The sequence below is a fragment of the Anolis sagrei genome, chromosome 6 (genome assembly GCF_037176765.1).
Source record: "Anolis sagrei isolate rAnoSag1 chromosome 6, rAnoSag1.mat, whole genome shotgun sequence".
NCBI lineage: Eukaryota > Metazoa > Chordata > Lepidosauria > Squamata > Dactyloidae > Anolis > Anolis sagrei.
Genome location: NC_090026.1, coordinates 110,483,867 through 110,507,476, shown reverse-complemented (window position 1 = coordinate 110,507,476; position 23,610 = coordinate 110,483,867). Strand labels below are relative to the sequence as shown.

Here is a 23,610-nt window from a genome sequence, read left to right as displayed (position 1 = left end):
TGCTGTAGGCTATATGCCAGTGGAAGGAACTGGCAAAACCACCTCTGTGTATTCCTTGCTGAAGAAAACCCTAGGAAATGCATGGGAGTCAGGCCCGTAGCCAGGATTTTGATTCGGGGGGGGGGGGGGGCTGAGTCTGAATGAAAGAGGGTCTACCCTAGCAAACCTATTGTATTGTTATCGCAATACCCCCATGCATATGGGATATATTGAGTATGGTGATCAGATCATGATATGAATAAACATAACAGTTTAAATAATGCACCAGTAAGGCCTTCTCGCGGACCACCATGAAAATTTCGGGAGGGCCTGAAGCCCCTCAAGCCCCCCCCCCCCCCCGCTACATGCCTGATGGGGGTCATCCTATGTTGACAAGTAACTTGAATTCATATACAGCCCTGCACACAGGGAACTCTTCTGTATCTGAGATGAATTTATAAAACCTCTAAATAGTGTCCAGATTGTAGAAGCCATGTTCCAATCCACCTAAGACAGCTAAATCATAGTTTGCTGCTATCATATCAGTATTAGGGATAAAAAAAGAAATCTGCCCTGTTTCCTCTATCATTTAAAGCAAAAGATAAACTAAACAAAATAGCCAGTTAGTGTCTATGTACTCTCCTTTATCCTGACTGCATGTGTTTTTAACTTCGTATCAACCTTTAATTGTCTTTTAACCAGATGGGAATTGTGACTTCCGTTTATAATGGAGATGGCAAAATATAGCCCTCTAAGACTTGTTGAATTACAATTCCTAGTTTTCCACATTGTTTAGCTATGTTGCTTATAACTGTGTAGCATTAATGTATCCTAGAACAAAGCAACAGGGTTTAATTGTAGATCAGGCATGGACAAACTTTGGCCTTCCAGGTGTTTTGGACTTCAACTCCCACAATTCCTAACAGCCTCTGGCCCCTTCCTTTTCCCCATCAGCCGCTTAAGCCTGTTGTAGATGCTGCACATAAGCAACTCAAAGTAATTCACTTAAAGCCTGTAGTCCTGTGCAGAGTTACTCAGGAGTAACTTCCGCCAGGCTCAGCGGGACATATTTCAGAGTGTTTGTGGCTCACAAGTCATGATTATAGAAAGCCGGTGGTGTGGTCAAATTCATAGGTATTTGGCTTGACTAATGGGCTAGTTTAGTTCCTGATTCTTAGTTACATTATCAATAAGGATAAGTTCTCTCTCCAAATCATAACATTTTGGAATGTTGAAAGCCGACGTCTCACAAACAACCAGGGACTTTGGGAAATATAGTTGTCAACATACAGATTTCCAATCAAGTCAATTGGAGTGTCATCACTAGTCACATTATAGATATAGACATTATAGATATAGATATATAGATAGTGCTTGGTTACTTGCTTGGATTACAGCTTTCACTGCCCCCCAACCGGATTCTGGTAGTTGTAAGACAGTCAGCAACAAGGTTCTGCCTAAGGTTCCTCCTTCTCTTATACTGATGGAAAATACTTTTAATTCAATATCAGTTTTGGATCATAAAGGGGATGTATTCTCAATGGTTACACCATAAAAACTCTTCTCTGCAGAGTTGCCAGGCCTCAAAGACCAATGTCTTCCAAAAAGGGAGTAAATTAAAATTGGAAAACAATAAACAAAGATCTCTTAGTCAGTCACTGAAAGGTTGTTGATTTTAGCCACATTACCATGTGGATTGAAGCTTTTTTTATTTTTTTTGATCCATAGACACATGTTTTCCCTGTGAACATTCAAGCGAGTTCCTCTTCAAGAACAATATAATTATGTGAACTCTAGTTAACTCGGCCTGCACTTTGCTATAACCCCAAGAAGCTTTCTGCTGAATACCTCATGTCTGCCTTTAAACTGTGGTTTGGGAGGACTGTAAGTAACCTAGAGAATGGCATTAAATCACCACTAAATCACATTTGTGTGTGTCGTTCAGCCATGTCTGCCATTTTCTCCTTCCCACTCTTTCCTCCTTTCGATTATTTGGAAAATCTGGGTCAACACAGGGATCTCCAAAAGTAACAAAAAAGTAACAAAAGCCAGTTCACACGAGATGGGAAGAGAGAAACAGTTGAGCATGCACATGCCAGAGTTGATATGAAAATTGGAATTGCTGAGCGCAATGCCAAACATACAACATGTACTTTAGTCTGTCTTTCTTCTTAGCTACAATTTTCCTTCCAAATTCTTATAAAAGAAGCCAACGTGGAGATTTGCAATCCAAACTCAGAAGACATATGGGATGGATGTACTGATATTGTCATACCTGCCAACTGTCCTGATTTGGCAGACAGAGTTCCAATCAATCCTCAGTCATCGGCTTGTCCAGCTATTTTTTAACCGGCCCAGATTTTCTCTCCTCTTCATTTTTGTCTTCCTCCTCAACTTATTTCAGTTGCTGGAAGCTGGATTCAAAAATAGCTCAAGAAGAAATCAAGATAAAGTGTTAGCTTGTCTGTTATTCCTTATTAATATCCTCTGCCATTTTGACCACACTGCTTGGCCACATGTGTGCTGGTCTTTGTCTATGAAATGTTAAGTAGATATCATGCAGCCTACAGGGAGCTGCAAAGTGAGATTTGGTTTGCATACCTCACCATACTTCCCCACATCTATAGGAATGGTTTGGTTGCAACCTATATCTTCCCTATTGTGCCATCTTCCTCAACATTGGTGATGTGAAGCTTGGGTAGATGAACACATTTAGTCTATGCATCACCATTGCATCAATGCATCCTTGGTTATCATAGGCTGGTGATGATGATTGCACCTGATAATGCTGGCCGGTACACAGAGACACACACACACACACACAGAGAGAGAGAGAGAGAGAGAGAGAGAGAATGTTGGTAGTCAGTAGTTCATTCCCCTTATGTTTCTGGTGAATTTCCAAAAATGATCATGTAGAGAGAATAGTAGCTACTCCCAGTCGTACAACAGCCATTCTCACTTGCCCCTACTGTAACTGTATGGAGCTGAGAAAGGCTATAGGAAGGTGCATGAGAAGCCAAGACATGGGAGACACTATGTAACATACTGAACCCTGAATCTCTGAGACAGGAACAAGCAAGGTGCTGAAAATTTGGGGAGAAATGAAAGTGCCCGGAGAAGGGCTAAGGCCAAAAACATTATCAGTTTGTGGATCAGGAAACTGGAGGTGTGACTACTCTGTAAAGTTCCAGAGAAGAGCATAAATGGAATCATGGGATAAGGTACTGAATCTAAGCTATCTACCAGGTTTCCTGACAACACTGTAACCAAATAACTGTGTAGTTGACACTCTTCCCATGTGATGGTCAACTGTCTCAACATTTTAGGCAGTTTGAAGTATCATGCCAAGTCTGTCATCCTGCTAATGATATACGTGTGTACGTGCGTACATGTGTGTATGTAAGTTCAGCTGATGCATCTATCTATGCATCCCATTTTGGATGGGGTACAGTGCTCTTGTGCACTGTCCAAAAACATCTCAATATTCAGCATCCTTGAAGACGTTTCACTGCTCTTATCGATTCAGATCATAAAAATCTGGCTGCTTTGGGTTCCCAGGAGAAAGAAAAATTGGCTGCACTTCATTTGAGTCCACATCTTGATTTCTTCCCCATCTCTGTCCAGGTTCAGACTAGCTTTTGGATTAAAGTTCCCATAAAACCTGCCTAGTATGGCCAATGGTCAGGGTACCATCCCAAACATCTGGAGATTATAATCTTATCTGCTTGTGACGTAAGATGTGCAAACAGCTCTGAATAGTACTCTGATGGGAGACTGCCAATGAATACCAGCTCTTCAGGAACTGGCAAACCACTTGTGTCTTCCTTACCTAAAAACATCCAATGAAATTCATGAGGTTGCCATGAATTGACAGGCAACTTGAAAACACAGATACATACACAGAAACACATTTACTAAGGCCACACCACTTCCCTGGCCTACTAAACGTGCAAACCATGCAGGGCAGGCAACGAAAATTAACTTGTTTGTTTCACGTTAGAGCTTGTTATATTTTGAGAATTACAAACATGCCTGCTTTGAGTTACAAATAGCCTTTTGGCAGTACAGATGATAGCAAGTCCTGCCAGAAGTGTAGCTAGAATGAAGCAAGGAGAAAGAAGTGTCAACATGCTAGTGGAGCCCTGGGGCTTACAGAAAACATTAAAAACCCAAGTCAGCTCACCTGCCATATTCCTAAGGTAAATGAACATGCTCTGTGTAGATTTATTTATTTATTTGTTTATTTGTTTGTTTGTTTGTTTGTTTGTTTGTTTATATCCTGCCTTTCTCAGTCATAGAGTTGAAAGACAGCCCAAGGGCCATCCAGGCCGACTTCATGCCATACAAGAATACAAAACCAAAGCATTCCTGAAAGATGCCCATCCAGTTTCTGTTTAAAAACCTCCAGAGAAGGAAACTCCACCACACTCCGAGGCAGCATATTCTAATGTCTAACCGTTCTTAACATCAGGAAGTTCTTCCTAATATTCATGTGGAATCTCTTTTCCTGAAGTTTGAATCCATTTCTTTGTGTCCTGGGTGCATCTACATTATATAGAATGAATACAGTTTGACACCACTTTAACTGCCACAGCTCCATGCTATGGGGTTTTGGGAGTTCTAGTTTTACAAGGTATTTAGCTTTTTCTGCCACAAAATGTGTTGATGCCCCACCTAACTAAAAATTCCAGGAAGTAAAAGAATTGAGCCATGGGAGTTAAAGTGGTGTCAAACTGTATTCATGCTACAGTGTAGAGATGCACCCCTTGTTTCCTAGCAGCAGGAAACAAGCCTCCTCCATCTTCAATAAAGGAGTAAAGATGCAAAATTTACAGAAGTATTGAAGCCATGAAAGCATTTTCTCCAAGATCCAGGATTTGTTATTATTTATTATTATTTTCTTCTGCATGTTTAATTAGATAAATAAACTTCCCTGCTTAGTAAATACTGGTAATGAAACTCTTGGATGAAGATTAAATGTGACAAAAGGACTTCTTTGTCTCAATTCTATGGCATACCGCATCTCCTAACTTTGTGTATTGCACCACTGTTTCAGATTAAATGAAAATACAGAATAATTTATAATATTTAAGACAACAATGAAAAACAAGGGCCCCGTGGTGGCGCAGCGGGTTAAACTGCTGAGCTGCTAAATTTGCTGATCAAAAGGTTGGCAGTTCAAATCTGGGGAGCGGGGTGAGCTCGCACTGTTAGGTCCAGCTTCTGCCAACCTAGCAGTTCGAAAACTTGTAAGTATGAATAGATCAATAGGTACCATCTGCTGATGGAAGGTAATGACACTCCATAAGGTCTTGCTGGCCACATGACCTTGGAGATGTCTCCGAATAACGCCAGCTCTTTGGATTAGAAATTGAGATGAGCACCACCCCCCAGAGTGTGAAACGATTAGACTTAATGTCAAGGGAAACCTTTACCTTTACTTTAATGGGAAGCAGTTTAGGAACCTGTTGATGTTTAGCTTGGAAAAGAGAAGCCTGAGAGTTAACATGATAACTGTCTTTACATATATATATTAGAAGACGGAGGAAGCTTGGTTCTGCTACTCCAGAGACTAGGACATGAACCACTGGATTCAAATCGCAAGAAAAAAAATCTACCTAAACATTAGGAAAAACTTTGTAATGGTAAAACCTGTCCAGCAGTTGAATAGATTGTCTCCAATGTGAGTAGATTGTACATCATTGGAGGTTCTTAAGTCCAGTTGTGTCCGACTCTGGAGATTGGTGCACATCTCCATTTCTAAGCCGAAGAGCTGGCGTTGTCAGTAGACACACCTCCGAGGTCATGTGGCCTGCATGGGTGCAGAGAGCGCCATTACCTTCCTGCCAGATAAATATCTATTGATCTCACATTTTGCATGTTTTCGAACTGCTAGGTTGACTGAAGCTGGGGCTGACAGCAGAAGCTTGCGCTACTACCAGATTTGAACCTGCGACCTTTCAGTCAACAAGTTTAGCAGCTCAGCAGTTTAACCCACTGTGCCACGGGGGCTCCGGATTGGATGGCTATGTTTTAGGAAAGCTTTCGTTATGTATCCTTGCATGCCTGAGGTTGGACTGAAATGCCCTTGGATTCTGTAAGGTTCTTAAAGAATATATAAACATTAGTGATAAATATTTTGATGATCTTGACCCGAGGAAAACTAACTAGTGGAATTCTCTGGTGTTATAAAGGATTGTCCTTTACTCTGGAGGGAAGAGGGGGGAAACCCTGACATATCTGGCAAGCCTGATGTACACCATGCAATGTACAATTTAGTGGATGAGTGACTTATTTAACACTTGTGTTATTTAACCCAGCTGTGATATAATTCAACACAGCATTATTCCATTGTTTAAATATTTGTAAAAATTCCACAGTTGCTTTGTACACAATTAATGTTTCTCCGAGTGGTGTGCGATGCATAACACTCTCAAAACAAGCGCTATGCCGTATTCTCAGGAGGCTCTGTGGATGATAACTCTTGGGTTTGCTGTTTACTGAAGGAAATACATTGGAAAGCCATCAGAAAAATAACTCTTCTCCCCACTCCACTCTCTCCTTCTCCTGTACTTTTGTGCTATTCATGACAGCCTCTTTCCATACACGGTTGTTTCTTTCTCCTCTTCTTGTGCAACTGAGCTGCTTGCTTCCCTCTCTGGGAGGATCTTTCACACAGTAACAAGCAAGAGAATAATTTAAAAGGGGAAACATAAAACTGTGATTCAGAAAGATTGATGGCGTCTTTCAACTCCAGTGTTGTATACAAGGCTATTGACTTAAACCACAATGCTGCAAAATCAAGAAGAGTGTCAGTTTCAGTGGCTGATGCTGGATTTCCCTCTAGAGATCAGAGATACTTCCAGGTCTATGACTCCTTATGCTACTGATCAAGAAATTGTTGTTCATTCGTTCAGTCGCTTCCGACTCTTCATGACCTCATGGACCAGCCCACGCCAGAGCTCCCTGTCAGCTGTCACCACCCCCAGCTCCTTCAAGGTCAAGCCAGTCACTTCAAGGACTGTGTTAGTTTGAGAAACACTTTTAACAAACTCCAAAAGATGGGGCAATTACACTAAAGGTGACTTTCATCCATCCATCTTGCCCTTGGTCGGCCCCTCTTCCTTTTTCCTTCCATTTTCCCCAGCATAATTGTCTTTTCTAAGCTTTCTTGTCTTCTCATTATGTGGCCAAAATACTTCATCTTGGCCTCTAATATCCAATGAGCAGTCAGGCTTTATTTCCTGAAGTATGGATCTTCTCGTGGTCCAAGGCACTCTCAGAACTTCCTCCAATACCACAGTTCAAAAGTATCTATCTTCCATCACTCAATCCTTCCCTATAGTCCAGCTCTCACATCCATAGGTTACTACGGGGAATACATTGCTTTTACTATGCAGATATTTGTTGCCAGCGTGATGTCTCTACTCTTCACTATTTTATTGAGATTGGTCATTGCTCTCTTTTGCAGCTATTTTCTTTTATCCTTACCTGTTTCCTATGGGAAGAAAATGTTGGAAGATAAAATGGGGGGCAATCAGTGGGTTACAAATGGAAAACACTATCAACTGTATCTCTGTATACAGCTGTGAATTAAGCAGGATAGTTAAAAAAATAAAGGTTTTGCTTTCATGCTTCCTTGGATACTCTCTGCAGTGGCCTTTACCTAACTTTAGGAGTTGGAAAACAGTAAACTCCAATGTCTTATCAGTGCTGAAGTCTAGAATGCCAATGCAGGTCAATCGACCCTAGTCAAGACTCTGTGTTTCCCTCTTGGTTACTATTGAGATCCCAAATAATGCCATAAATAAAAAGAGACATGTTTCACCTAATTCTTGACAAAGTCTGTGCATTTTTTATCAGTGTACCCCTAAAGAAGAAATATTATTTTCCAAAATGCATTGCACAATTTTAAATAACTGTGATAAAAACAGGCACTTTGAAAATCATGACGTTTGGGAGGGTGTCGTTTTGTTTTCACTTTTTCCTCCTCCTTTTTTTCCTGCTGAGGCTCAACCTCAGTTCATAAATAGCCCTGATTTGCAGATGACTGCTAAGGGCAAAGAAGGATATATTGTTTCGAAACTGGATCCAATGTGATTTATGCATGTTTACAAGTTGCGTCATGAAAGTCACCTTTAGTGTAATTGCCCCATCTTTTGGAGTTTGTTAAAAGTGTTTCTCAAACTAACATTTGAACTTTATTCCATGCATGTGCCCCTCATAGGAAACTTGGGGTGTGTCTATTTTATTTTAGAAGTATTTATATCTCTCCTTATTGTTGAGGAGTGTGTCATGGTTTAGAGCAAAGTCAATAATTTAATTGCACTTAATATAATATGAAGCATGAAGGCAGTAAAGGTCAAGCTTTCCCCTGACATTAAGTCTAGTGATGTCTGACTCTGTGCGTGTGCGTGTGTGTGTGTGTGCTCATCTCCATTTCTAAGCTGAAGAGCCAGCGTTGTCTGAAGACATCTCCTAGGTCATGTGGTTAGCATGACTGCATAGAGTGCTGTTACCTTCCTGTAGAAGCGGTACCTATTGATTTACTCACATGTGCATGTTTTTGAACTGCTAGTTTGGCAGAAGCTGGGCCTAACAGTAGGAGCTCACCCTGCTCCCCAAATGTGAACCACCAGCCTTTCAGTCAGCAAGTTCAGCAGCTCAGCGGTTTAACCTATCAGGGGGGTCATGAAGGCAGTAGCATATAACAAAAATTGTATTGTTGAAACACAGAACTTGTCTGGACCAATGATTAATACCTTGGCTCTGAATGGTACAATTTTAGTATCATTCTCCATGAGAAGCTTCTGTTAATTCTGTGCAGGATTCCAGTAGTGAGAGATTTATAATTCTCTTGGAAGCAGCAGAGAACAGGAAAAAGGTGGAAACAGGATGAGGCAGCCCAAACTAACCAGAAAATAGCTTGTATAGAAGTTGCTATGTAAGGTCATCCTTCACTAGAAATGTGGAAGCTGCTTTATACCAAGTCAGATTAGTGGCCCACCTAGCTCCTAAATAATACCACAAATCTAAAGAGCCATGTTTCAGAAAATTCTTCTGACAAAGTGATTAAAAGTCTGTGAACTTTGGAAATCCAAGTAGAAAATATTTCCCAGATCACTCATGTCCATACATTTGTTAACACTTTTAAATACAGTATATTAATGAGATAAGATTTACCTTTGCAGGAGCTATACTATATAACTAAAATTAGTTACGGTGCTTTTGAATTTTTAAAGAATTCTTGGGCAGATACCACATGGACCTATTGATTAATTTGCTTGCAATTTTCAGTGAAATCTTGAACTTCTTCTCTTGTCACTATGATTTGCCTTCACTCCTCACTCCCTTCTTCTGGAGACATTAATTCAGGCAAGAGTATGTCTTTTTAGCCATTGCCACCATTGGCTTTGCTGGCTACAGAAGCTGGGAGCCAAAACATCTGATGCAGCAGCAGCAGCAGCAGCAACAACAACAACAACTTTAGTCTTATACTCTGCTACCATCTCCCCGAAGGGACTGGGGTTCGGCTTACATATGGGACAAAATGTCCACGGACACAATACAAAACAATCTATCATAGTAAAAACATAATTGAAATAAAAACATAGTTAAGTATAACAATCCAGATAAAAGCACAGTTCAATAAAACGTAAGAGTATAAAACAGCAATGTTAAAACTCAATCAGAACAACATTTAACCATACCAATTGCCAGCAAAACAGATAATACTATGTAACAAGATTTTTGATTCTCAGTTATAAATGTCATTTCCTAATTGAGTCTATCATAAAAACATGGGAAAAGTTTATTAAACTGCAAAAACTTTTATTTTTGCGGGACATTTTTCAGCACATTTTGCTATAGTTTTTCAATGAATAGCTCATAGAAGTCTCAACCAATTCAACAATCACAGTGGGGGAACCCAGAGGTTACAGAAAGACCACATTATTAAAATACACAACTAAGCAAATCTGCAAAAGTTACACCTGCATATATGGAGGGCAGACTTTAAGTGTTGAGTTCTCAGAGAAGGAGAAAAACCAGACTGGAGAATGGCTTGAATGTCTGTTGCTGGATTTAGGGAGGAGGTTTTGAGCCTGCCTCTGGCCCAGCTTTCCATAGCCCTGGGAGTCTGCCTTTTCACACCGGAATCGGCGTTTTTCCAGCCCCATCAATAAACTATAAACGTGTCTCCCGTTTGTCTTCTGCTTTATTTCAGGCCTGTGAGACACACTCTCACTTTTCACACAGATTTCACTTAAGTGCTGGCAGGCATATATTCTTGTGAAATTAATATGTGCAGGTGGTTTTCTCTCCAAGCCCCGCAGCCCATCTTCTACTAGCGATAAATAAAAAAGCCCTCCATTTTGCAAATTAAGTGCAACAATTTGGGGTTATTTTTAACATGAACGATATTTTGCTAGAGTCCCCTTATTCAGAAAAGCAAGGAGTCACACGCTAATACAGGGGTCCTCAAACTTTTTAAACAGAGGGCCAGGTCACAGTCCCTCAAACCGTTGGAGGTCCAGATTATAATTTGAAAAAAACATGAATTCCTATGCCCACTTCACATATCTTATTTGTAGGGCAAAAAAAAACACTTAAAAACAATACAACAATTAAAATGAAGAACAATGTTAACAAATATAAACTTATTAATATTTCAGTAGGAAGTGTGGGCTGGTGAGCTAAGATTGTTGTTGTTGCTGTTGTGTGCTTTCAAGTCATTTGAGACTTAGGTTGACCCTGAGCGAGGGCCGGGTAAATGACCTTGGAGGGCTGTATCTGGCCCCTGGGCCTTAGTTTGATGATCCCTGCTCTAATAGATAAGAGAGAACTTAGGGACATAAAATACCTTTACATAGTTTGCATTTGCATGTTTGTATGATTGTTGTTGTTATGTTTGTATGTTCACAGATACCACAGTTTTAAATATCTCCCATCAGAAGTATAATTATTGGGAGGGAGGATAAGGGCATGATCCCCTCCATCCCAGTAAATATTTCACCTCCAAATGGAGTTATCTTTTTATTATTTGTACTGTTCTATAAATGTATAGTTTCATAAAAGGCTATTGTCCCATAACATATATTGATTCCCCCTTAACTTTAACATTTTCCCATATAAAAGTGAAAGTTAACAAGAATATTCTCTCCTTTCAGAGACTCTGGAGCATGGCCCCAACAAGTGTGAAAGGTGAGTAAAAGTTACCTTAGCCAGTTGCTTATTTGGATTATCAGCTGTTGGCAGCAGGGATGGGCAAACATCACCCCAATCACCTTCAGAACAACTGGGTCACTTACAAAAATATAAGGGTTTCTGTAGTACAGGCTGAGCATCCTTTACAGTAGAGTCTTGCTTATCCGACCTTCACTTATCCGACATTCCATCTTATCCGATGCCTCCATTTCCTCCAGCATTTCCCCTTCAATTAAAGGAGTGCTCCCCAACACTCTCTCCATTCCTAATAAGTGAAAAAGGCAAGACAAGGAGGAGGGAGGGAGGAAAGGGGGAAAAGGGGTAGGATCGGAAGTGGAAACATCCTCCTTCCTTACCTCCGTGATTTCCATGCTCCTCTTCCACATCTGAGCAGTCCCTGCTGGGCCGCTCTAGCCCCGAGGTATTGCCATGCCTTAACCATTTGAGTCCCTGTTGTTAGTATTCTAGGTGTCTAGCATCACATCAGATGGGTAACAGTAGGAGACTCCGTATTATCTGATATTTTTGTTTATCCGATGTTCTGCTGGCCCATCGGATAAGCAAGACTCTACTGTATCTGAGATGCTTGGGACCATATTTCAGGATTTTTTTTTTCAGATTTTGGAATATTTTTATATACATAATCAGATATCTTGGACATGGAAGCTTATACACATAGCCTAAAGGTATACATAATATTTTCATATTTTGTACATGAAACAAACGGTGTGTACATTGAACCATAAGAAAGCAAAGATGCCATTATCATAACCATTTATGCAGACCATTTGGGATTTTGAAGTATTTTGGAATGTTGGATAAGAGATGTTTGACCTGAAATCAAAGGCAATTTTTGCCAAAAGCAAGCAGCACCCTGCTTTTGCAAGTTAAAGTCAGGGGTTTTTTTTGTCGTGTCAGGAGCGACTTGAGAAACTGCAAGTTGCTTCTGGTGTGAGAGAATTGGCCGTCTGCAAGGACATTGCCCAGGGGACGCCTGGATGATTTGATGTTTTTATCATCCTTGTGGGAGGCTTCTCTCATGTCCCCGCATGAGGAGCTGGAGCTGATAGAGGAAGCTCATCTGCCTCTCCCCGGATTCGAACCTGCGACCTGTCAGTCTTCAGTCCTGCCAGCACAGGGGTTTAACCCACTGTGCCACCGGGGGCTCCGAGATAAAGTAAGGGGTAAGGAGAAACCCTTGAGAGGCTGAGAGGGGAGACTAGGAGGCAGAACAATGGCTTCAAATTGCAGGAAAAAATATTCCTCCTAAATTTTAGAAACAACTTCTTAACAACAAGAGCTGTTTGACTATGGAATATGCTACCTGGGATTGTGATGATATCTCCTTCTCTGCAGGTTTTTAAGCAGAGGCTTGGTGGCAATCTGTCGGGGATGCTTTGATTTTGTATTCCTGCAATGGCAGAGGGTTGGACAGGCTTTAGCACAGCAAGTTAACTGCCAGCTGCAATAAATCTTGCCAACCGAAAGATTGGCAGTTCAAAGCACAGATCAGGGTGAGGTCCTGCCCTTTAGTCCAGCTTCTGCCTACCCAGCAGTTTCAAAAACAGCAATGTGAGTAGATAAATAGGTACTGCTTAAGCAGGGAGGTATTGAAGGCACCCATAAGGAAAATGCCAGCAATTTGATCAAGGGGGAACAAAGCTCTTTGGCAGGGAAAATGGAGCAACAGCCCCCTTCCCCCACCGTGAGTAGAACTGAGCACAGCCTCCAAGATGCCGAAGATGCAAGCCTATATATACCTCTAACTAAGTACAGTTGTCTGTCATGTCAGTGTATAACAGCTTTGGATGTTTACCGTATATGTGTTCTGTGATCTGTTCTGAGTCCCCTTTGGGGTGAGAAGGGTGGTTTATAAATACTGTAAATAAATAAGTGACACTTAGGGTTTCCGTAAGTCAGAAATGACTTGAAGCACACAACTATATAACTAACAAGATACCAAAAATGTATTATTTCTACTTGCACTTCTGTAACAATGATAAAAACCGGACACAAAAATATTTCTTATTCCTTGATTCTAGTGCAGCTAACAGAAAAAGATCAAACAAAGACGAGACGTATTGGAAAGAGATCAATGCAGCAATGGCCTTAACAAACCTTGCACAAGGAAAGGACAAACTGCAAGGAACAACCAGCTGCATCATCCAGAAATCATCGCATATATCAGAAGTAAAGACTGTCAAAGTGCCACTAGCACCACCATTTTAAAGCGAGTGAGATGCCTTGCCTTGCCTTTCCTTTCAAGTGGACATTCATTTTTCATACTATTGGTTTCCCCATAAAATAAAGACAAGAGATCTAAAACGAATATTGGAAAATAATTCCTTTTGTGTCATGATCTGTAAAAATAATGATGGGTACCAAAATCATGCAGTAAATAAGTACCACTAAAATGGGTGGGAATTTTACAAGAGGCTGGAAGTTTTGTCGGCTGATTTCCATTTATTTTAGGGGTGCTTGTTTAGAGGATTTCCCATGGACAATAAACAGATGCTCGCTCAGGCTAAAATATGTGTTGCTGTTGTTGTTATATAAATGTAAAATCAGTTCTATAAAGGGCATGTAAATTATGGAAGAAAAAGCCCTTCCAATTTCTTTTGAATCAAACTATTAACTTATTTTATTGTATTAATCAAACTGCACATTACGCCTCTGCATTGCTATAACAATAAGTGCCTTGCTTTCTTACAATAAGCTAGAACGTGGGCACAGCTCAAGACAACTGTGCCTCAAAGTGTCAATGCCATAACGCTTTAACCTTTGCATGTAATTCTAGATGCATCCTGAGTAATTAAAAACTGACCTCAAAAAGGAGGATTTTTTTATTTTTAAGACCTTATCCGTTTACCTTGTGCAAGGTAGAATTTGGTAAATCTCTGGAATGATATTCTACATCTCAAAAAAGAAAAGTTCACTTTGTCATCAAGTCATGTACAGTTTTTCTTGCTCAAGTGAAGAAGTTGTTACTGTTTGTACCTTGATTTTTAATCCTTTCCCTGCATTTGCAATATTACCAAAACAGATGAAGTGCAATACGGTAGAGGAAAATACACAATGTTTATTTTTATTTTGAGGAACATCTCCACATCTTTCTCTTTCTCCCCTCTTCCCATAATATGAGTATTCCTTATCCAAAATGCTCGGGACCAAAAGTACTTGGGAATTGTCTGCTTTTTAAATTTTAATTTATTCTTAGAAGCATTGCATAAATAAGTATAAAACTGATAAAATAAAGGAAGCACAGGCAACTAAATAATTCAGTGTATTGTCGAAGGCTTTCATGGCTGGAATCACTGGGTTGTTGTAAGTTTTTTCGGGCTATATGGCCATGTTCTAGAGGCATTCTCTTAGGAGAATGCCTCTAGAACATGGCCATATAGCCCGAAAAAACCTACAACAACCCAACTAAATAATTTTAGACCAAAAAATGGGCAACAACATGTGAATTGTCTATAGCTTTAAACAAGTCTTCCTCTGTGCATGAGGCAGGACATTGTGGTCAAGCATACAGATGATGAGTTGCTTATTCTGCTCCACAGTTGCACAAGGTGGAGGATTCTTCTAGATAGTACAATTTAGCCAGGTTGTCTTTTGATCTGCCCTCTCCACTTCTGAGTCTGTTCGAGGACTTCCAAGTTGCCCATTCTGGCCCCTAGAAAAAGACCGTAGTAGTGGGCATCGGATTGGGATTTCCTGGTTTAGCTGCCCAGAGGGATGCTCTTGCTGTTGCTGGGGAAACATTAAGAGGAGTGGTGGTTTTCATTAAGCTTTTCCTTGATTAGAGTCTATTAGGAGGAGGCTGATATCCATGTAGAGGACTGCTTTCACAGTGTTCAGCCTTATTTCTCCCAGTTACCAGCAACTTAGCAGTCGCACATCGGGCATGCGAGCTAGCTTATAGAGCCTATTAACAGGTGTAGATTTGAGACATCCTGTGATTATTCTGCATGTTTCATTCAGTGCAATGTTTACCTACTTTGCGTGGACAGACTTGTGTCAAACAGGCTAGGCATGCTCAGCGGTTGAGTAAGACAAGGTCAGAGTTGATGTTCTTATTAATTTTGGGTCTGCACCCCATGTGCTGCCAGCAAGTTTCTGCAGCTACTTTGTGCTTGGTGTTCATACAGTGTTTCTTAAATGTTAGTGTATGGTCTAAGGTGACACCAATATATCTAGGGTGGGAGCAGTGTTCAGACTCTTGGCCTTTTCTGATTTTGGAATATTTACACAGAGAGCAAGGTATCTTGGTAATGGGACCTAATACTAAACACAAAAGTCATATATACCTTATGCGCATAGGCTAAAGGTAATTCTATACACAATATGTTAAATAATTTTGTACATAAAACAAAATGTGTGCATATTTAACAATTCTAAAAGTAAAGGTGGCATTATTTCTGCCACACATATGGACAATTCTAGATTTGGATTTGGGAGCATTTTGGATTTCTGAATACTCAACCTGTATATATGTATATCTGTATGTATCTATAATCAGGTCTCCATCAACCCAGTCTTTCCATGAATATGTCTTTCCTAATACAACCATGCAAGGAAAATATAAATTTAGGGCATTTACAGGAGACTTGTGGCAATTCCCGCTTCAATAACTTCATAATGTGAATATTTACCTATACTTTGTAGTGGCCATTTGCATTATGATGCCTTTCTTCAGGTTGTCTTTTGCATTGACACTGATTGGTGGTTTATGTGAGCAGGAAGACAAGAACTCAAAAGGGATTTAAGCCTCACATATAATAATGCTCCCATGCTCCAAATATTCCATAGCGTTTATGTGTTTAGATAAGAAAGCCTTTGCTTCTCAGTGAAGCCATGAGTAAACCCAGTTTGGATTTCTTCTGTTTGACTTATTGAAACTGTTATGTAAGTAAACAAAGGAGATCACTTTTTTGGTACCAAATCAACCCATGGTTTCAGTTTATTATTTATACTGGAATTCAATAACTTTCCACAGCGGAAACTGTTATTGCCTTAATGCATCCAAAATGTTTTTATTTTGGTACGGAATCTTTCAAATGAAGACAATTCCCATTCCAATGAAATGGAGTGGGGCAGGGGGAGTAATGAAATCTATATATTATATAAAGTGAAAAGCCAGAATTGAAAACATGTGGCACGTAGAAAACACCCAACAATTGTGGCACTGACTGAATTCAGAGTCAAAGTAGATGCTAAATTGAGCATTAAAAACAACATTTCGAACCCTTACATTCATCTGCCATTGAGTAGACTGAATTGTATAAAATAGGCTTTTATGGAGGTATACAGGATTTTTCTTCAACCATACAGAAATATTCTAATCATGTGCCCCTCTTGAATAAACAACAGTAAAGCCAAATATAGTTTATAGTGAGCTGGTAAAAGAAAACTGGGGAAAAGAGTTAATTGTCCACAATCCAGTTCAGGGGAAAGTTGAAACCTAGTTTATTTCCCTTGAACCAGATTGAATGACACATCCGAATAACAGTATCCTGATTTAAATAGGGGGATTGAGTTTGAGATAAATTCGGAAATTTGCAAATGAGTTCTTGGTCTAGGAATGCTGCAAATCCCCATTTTCACTCAACACAGTATGGTTCACTCAAAAACAAAGGCATGTGTCCTGGTTGAGGTGAGTAAAGCTGTCTTATTATTTTGTTCATCAAGCAAAAAGCCAAGGATCTCAACAAGTCCACCCTGTTATATAAACTGTAGAGCTGATGGGATCCAAACTTACTCATGCTTAGAATACACCACTGAAAGTAATGGGACTTAAGTGAGCCATCACTGTTCTAAAGCCCCATGTAAGTAAGTACAACCAAGTCTCAATCAGCTTTTCCATGAATATATTTCTCCCAGTACAAGCATAAAGTTAATACACGCACATACCCTGCACATATAGAACCTGCCCTCCACTTTTCATGGTTTAACTTTTGTGGTTTTGATTAGGAATCTCCAGGGTCTCCATCACAACTCTACAGTCAACTTCTGATAATCATTGACCACACAGTTGCTCTGGAGCAATGGTTCTCAACCTGTGGGTCCCCAGATGTGTTGGCCTTCAACTCCCAGAAATCGTAACAGCTGATAAATTGGATTTCTGGGAGTTGTAGGCCAAAACACCTGGGGACCCACAAGTTGAGAACCACTGCTCTGGAGGAACTAGAGGAACTAGAAATTTCTAGAGAGAATACTGTACTTTTCAAGGAATTTGTAGGTCTTCCAGCATGATTCTGTGGTCATTGTCCTGCAGAAGCTGACCATGCAGTAGCTCAAGGAGCTAAAAATTCCTAAAAAGAATACTTCTCTAGATATTTCTAGGCCCTTTAGTTCAGTTCTGTGGTACTCTTCTGGTGGAAGTTGACCATATGGTTTTGCTGGGGGACCTTCAGATTCCCAGAGAGATACTCTCTCATGTAAAAAATAGACTAATATTCATGCTGACTTGAGGGACTGAATTTTGCTCTGTTCATAAAGGGATAAGAGCTTGCATCAAACTGAACTTAAAGTTGGCGAGATGAAAAACCCAGCAAAACCCACATTCATAAATTCACCAGCCCTTAGCAATAGTTGTGTTCATACAACTCGATCAAAATCAACAAGGTTTTGATTTAAGTCTGTACTCAGTCTTTTTTGTAATGTTTCCTCTTGATTTCTCTCTTGTAATACAATTTTCGATACCTCCATACTATGCACATTCCTTCATTCCTGGATGTATATGAACATCTATCATGTAATGACGAGGATCAAACCCTCAATAAAACTGACTAAAAAAGTTCCTCAAGCATAGCCAGTTCCAATTGCACTAATATAATCTAGATAGCAAATACCAACCCTGGTGTAACATGTAGAATGCATCGTGATGTAACATAGCATTTTCTGATGGTTGTTTGTTTTTAAAGTGTATAATTAAAATGATTTGATATGAAAAAATATTTTGTACATAAATATATATTTTTACTTTTTATAAAAATGGCTGTTTTGCATTGACATAAAAGCAGGAAATATATGTTGCGACTGTATGAACAGTTGAAGTGTACTTTTTATTGACTTGCATCCTTATGCAAAAGAGGTCTCTCTACAACAGTAACGTTTGAGATCAGATCTACTGGATTTTGTCATAACAATGTGAGTTTTTTTAAAAAAATAAAAAAATTAAAACAAAGAGTAAAAACTTCACTTTAGTTCATACTATTGTAAGTTATTCTGGTATTAACTATTTTGTGACAATAAACTTGTCTTACCAAACTTTTATGTAAGATTTATTTTCTGTGTGATGGGATTTAGGATGGAATCTGGTATAGGCAGGGATAAGGCTGGGTATCACAGAATCCAAGTAGGGTGGCCTTTGCGGCTTTTTTTTTTGTCATGTCAGGAGTGACTTGAGAAACTGCAAGTCACTTCTGGTGTGAGAGAATTGGCCGTCTGCAAGGATGTTGCCCAAGGAACGCCCGGATGATTTGATGTTTTTATCATCCTTGAGGCTTCTCTCATGTCCTCATATGAGGAGCTGGAGCTGATAGAGGGAGCTCATCCGCCTCTCCCCAGATTTGAACCTGCAACCCGTCGGTCTTCAGTCCTGCCAGCACAGGGGTTTAACCAACTGCGCCACTGGGGGCTTCCTGCCTTTGCGGCTGACAGATGGTAATTTTGTCATCACTGATTGTTTTGAAGTGCAAGCCAAGGACTTTAGGCACTGCAGCCAGTGTGCCGATCACCACTGGAACCACCTTTACTGGCTTGTGCCAGAGTCTTTCAGTTCTATCTTTAAATCCTCTTGTTATTGTTGTTGCTGTTGTCAATAATAATAACAACAACAACAACAGCATATTATGCACCTCTCCTGATGACTTGAGGGGGGGGGGGTACAGCAAGTCAAAGCAAAATATCAAACACCAGGGTACAAATTTAACATATAGCCACAATAGAATGTAAATCAAAACTCTTGACTGAAAGTTGACTGGGCAGGCCTGCCAGAAGAGATGAGTCTTCATTTGGGTCTTCAATTCTGACAGCTCATTTAAGTAGTGTTCTCTTGATTTTTACCATCTTACCATATTGTGATGCTGGTTGGCCATACGTCCTAGCTTTCATTCAGGAATCGGGAGAAATGCATACTTCCTGAAGCTACCTATTAGAATATTAGATGAAAATTTGTGGCAGCTAATAGAGCAAAACAAAAATACAGGTTTTGAACATTTGAGTAAATCTACAGATTATAAAGTTTGCAATTTTTAATTGGTATTTTTAAATGTTAATTTTCCTTTCAATTTGCTCTTCTTGTTGTTGTACAGTTTCTGGGAACATCGCTTTTTATATGTTTTTTGTTTTAAATAAATACCAAAATAGGCACCGCCTAGTACTGAGCCAACAACTAACAGAGTCTCGGCTATTTATGATGTAGAAAAGCAAACATCATTAGATTTGCTGGTCTCTTGTTTCAACATATGTAACCATTTTAATAAAAGAAATAACCGTGGTTGTTTTTTCAAACACCCTTTTAAAATTTTGGAAATAAATGATAATTCCTTGGAGTGTCAATTTCATCTACATGTTCTGTTCGCTTTAAGTACTTTCTCAACAACAGGGCTACCATCCAACCGAGAGTTAAGCCCTCAAAAGTCCCCTGCTTGCAAAAGGTTTAAGCTTATGTTGTGTTGTGGCCCAGGGCTTCATATACAAAAAGAGTTTAAACACACATAACTTCATGTTGTGCTATGGCTCAGGAGTTCATATACAAAGTGATAAAATATTTTTTTAATAGGGAATGGGAAGTAGAAACTGGCTTGGTAGATAGCAACTGCTTAAATCTTTGTGATAACAGATAAACAGTAAGATCCTATCTGTGCTCAAGTATTTTAAGACAGTGAATAGTCAGTATTTTCTATAATAAAGGAATACGACGGCAGATCTTTTGGCTGCTTCAAAAGACTGTAAATACCTATATGTTTTTTATTCTATTGACGACCTAGTTGTTTTAGGACTATGGTTCCAACTAGATGGACAAACTGTTTACTGTCAGATGTTCACTGTCTATTCAGATTCATTATCCAGGTTTAAGAAAAGCTGGTACTGAACACCCACCACACTTTAAAATCTCTTTACTATATCAAATGGTTAGTTTCCAAAAACCTTTGGTTCATCTGCAATGTAGAATAAATACAGCTTGACGTCACTTTAATTGCCGTGGTTCAGTGAAATGGAATCCTGTGAATTGTAGTTTTACAAGGTCTTAAAAACAACAACAACAACAACAACAACAACTGTATTATTATATCCTGCCTCCATCTCCTTGAAGGGACTCGGGGTGGTTTACATGGGGACCAAGTCCAATATAAACACAGGTTACAGAGTGACACAATTATAAACATATCACAGTCAACTGTATTAAAAACAGTAAAACCAATAAAATATATAACATCATAAAACATGAATCGTACAACAAACAACCAATAGCCAAAAAAAGTGGCCATGTGCAGATTTGAGACTAGTTGGGCAGGACAAGGGCTTGTGCAAACATAAAACTGTAGGGCCGGGCTGGGAATAAAGTGATGGAGATACAAACAAAGATTAGAGCTAGGCAGACTTCTCCAATAGCTAACTATTATTCAAAGGCACATTGGAACATCCAAGTCTTCAGGTCTTTCTGGAAGGTAACAGGGTAGGGGTTAATCTAATTTCCCTGTGGAGTTCCAGAGCCAGGGAGCCACCACCGAGAAGGCCCTCTCTGTTGTTCCCACCAACCGTTACTTTCATCTTGAGGCAACTGGAGAATCAAGTTATGAACGAATAGCAAATACTTTCCACAGACTTCAGTGCTTATGAAATCAACTGGAAACCATCATTGTCATCTTCTTTTATTTTTTTACAGGAAATATATGTTGGAACACACCACAATGATATCTCACTGATTCCGAGATTCTTTTTTTAATAACCTTTATTTAAGAATTTTCCAGTTAACATAAAAAGGTAGTAGGGAGAGTAAGGGGGAAGAAATAGATAGAGGCTAGATCTGGGGTAAGAGGGGTCAGGGACAGGGAGGAGGACTGGTGCTGAGTGGTTGAATTAAAATGGGTGGGGTAAGGGATAGCAAGGGAAATAGAAAAGGGTAAATTAGGGGAAGACTATGGAGTGGGGGGGCGGGGGGAGATGGGAAATCAACTGATTCCTAGATTCTTGACTCGACTTCAAATCTAGTTGGTAAAAACCAGTCTAGTGTAAAAAATAAAAAAGAGACAGGGAACCAGTTCCAAACTCCAAATTTCGACCTCATTGCCAAGTACCTTGTGCTTGACAAGAATGGCGATCGTAATGGAAAACTGGAGTAAATAAGAAAAAAAAGACCATGGATTCATAAAAGCCCCCATCTTCCACCATCTCTTCTAATGCAACTGTTATGTCAGCTTGGCTTATTGGCAATGGATGAGGTTGTTGGCAATGGATATTAGGCCCAGCTCAAAGCAGCTATAATTCACACACCTGACTATTTAAGCAGCTGAGGTCTGGTTTCTTAATGGATGTTCTCCTTTATTTGTCTTGTTGGTTCCTTCTTTGAATATTTTTTTTACTTTCCTGTTCAGCCCGTTTTAAAAAACATAATCCCTTCATGCTATTTTATTTTATTTTACCTTTGTTGAAGAGCACTGCATGCTACATCGTCTCTGTTTTCTCTGTCCAGTTTTATCACAGGACCACATAGGGGTTTTTAGTAGTTCTTCAAGTTGGCTGGATTTTTTTTATCTCACACGGGGAAGGCAAATATATAATTTTAAGAACAGCAGACCTCTTCACTCTTTACTGTGAAAACCTCTCTGCTTTGCTAAAAACAACAAACACAGAAACATGCCAGTTTTCAGTTGAACGAAGAAGGAAGGAAGGAGTTGTGAGGATTGTTTATTGGTTAGTACATATGGCACATCAGATCAGGATTATCCCTATGATGGAGAGTCAAAACCTGAGACATAAGGATGATCCTTTCTGCTGCCACAGATCCTGGTGCTGCAACTAAGCAAGATACATTAAGCATCAGCTGCACACGTATATCATTCAGATACACAAGTATTTTCAAGTCATTACTCTCACTTTGAGATGCCTCCTCCATACATGAGGACTGGTAAAAAGAATCCAGGCCCTAAAAAATGAAAACATGGGTATATATATCTCTAATGTACCCCTGCCTATATATATTTAGGGTCATTGCAGAAACTGGTACATTCTTAATCTCTCTCTCCCCCCCCCCCCCCCATTTTTCTTTCATTATGACCTCATTTACATTGGTGATTTAATGCGGCTTCAAATCAATATTGAAGAAAGTAGTTTCGCTGTGCAAATGATTATATAACAAACCCTGGAAACAGTTTGAGTCCCAGATGGTGATTACTCAAACCACATAGCAAATCCCCCTTATCCTCTCTTCCCTTCCTATGTTGCTAGGGTGCACATTTAAAAAACCGGTATATGTTGAGGACAACAGGGGGAAATAGGAGGAGGAAGAAGAAACTGGGCATTTATTAAAATATCTTAAAAATTGGGACCACAGAGTATTAATTGGTTCTGTTCCTATAAAACTGAACCAGTTGAAAATTATGTCCTATAATGCTTTAAAAAAAGTATATGGCTTACATAATATAAGAAGTAAGACAGAACACCGCACCAGCAAGTTGACTTGCTGCTATGCTTATGTACGACAACATTGCAAAAATACACCAGAGGCCCTTTCACACAATGTAATTGAAGTCCTATATTCCATTTCTACTGCCAAGACAACATCCTATGAAATGTGTTGTCAAAGGCTTTTTTGGCTGGAATCACTGGATTGCTGTGAGTTTTCCGGGCTGTATGGCCATGTTCCAGAAGCATCCTGAATTTTGCTCACATCTATGGCAGGCATCCTCAGAGGTTGTGAGGTCTGTTGGAAACAAGGCAAGTGGGGTTTATATATCTGTGGATATATTCCAACAGACCTCACAACCTCTTAGGATTCCTGTCATAGATGTGGGCAAAACATCAGGAGAGAATGCTTCTGGAACATGGCCATACAGCTTGGAAAACTCACAGCAACCATTCCAATGAAATCCTGGAGTTTGCAGTTTCAGGAGACACTAGCGGTCTCTAGCTGATAATTCTGTGCACCCCTTCTTAAACAGCAAATCCCATGACTGTCTAGGATGCAGTTATGGGACTTAAAGTGGAATCACAGCACTATAATTGTGTAGTTTTGAAATGTCCCAGGTTTCACAGGGACTACTATTAAAATGTATATATGTCGTCAATTTCATTGTGATTTACAGTATTGCTCTGTGACTTTGAGAATTCGTGGCGGCTGTTTTTCTCTTTTAACCTCAGTAGAGGCTTTCTTCCTATTCTCCGCGCAGTTCCCCTAAGAGCAAAAGATAGGAAATTGGA

The 23,610-nt window shown here is 39.7% G+C and overlaps 1 protein-coding gene across 2 annotated transcripts in view; it reads left to right on the top strand.

Annotated features, from left to right (window-relative positions):
• Positions 1-14,536, top strand: part of MKX (mohawk homeobox) — a 74,522-nt gene extending 59,986 nt beyond the window's left edge. The window contains exons 6-7 of one of the 2 annotated variants that reach the window (XM_060782460.2): positions 11,148-11,181; positions 13,227-14,536. In XM_060782460.2, coding sequence (XP_060638443.2) covers positions 11,148-11,181; positions 13,227-13,413 — 221 coding nt within the window. In that variant the 3' untranslated portion in view covers positions 13,414-14,536. The remainder of the gene's footprint in view (positions 1-11,147; positions 11,182-13,226) is intronic. The other variant, XM_060782461.2, reaches the window with a different exon arrangement.
• Positions 14,537-23,610: the final 9,074 nt, after the last annotated feature.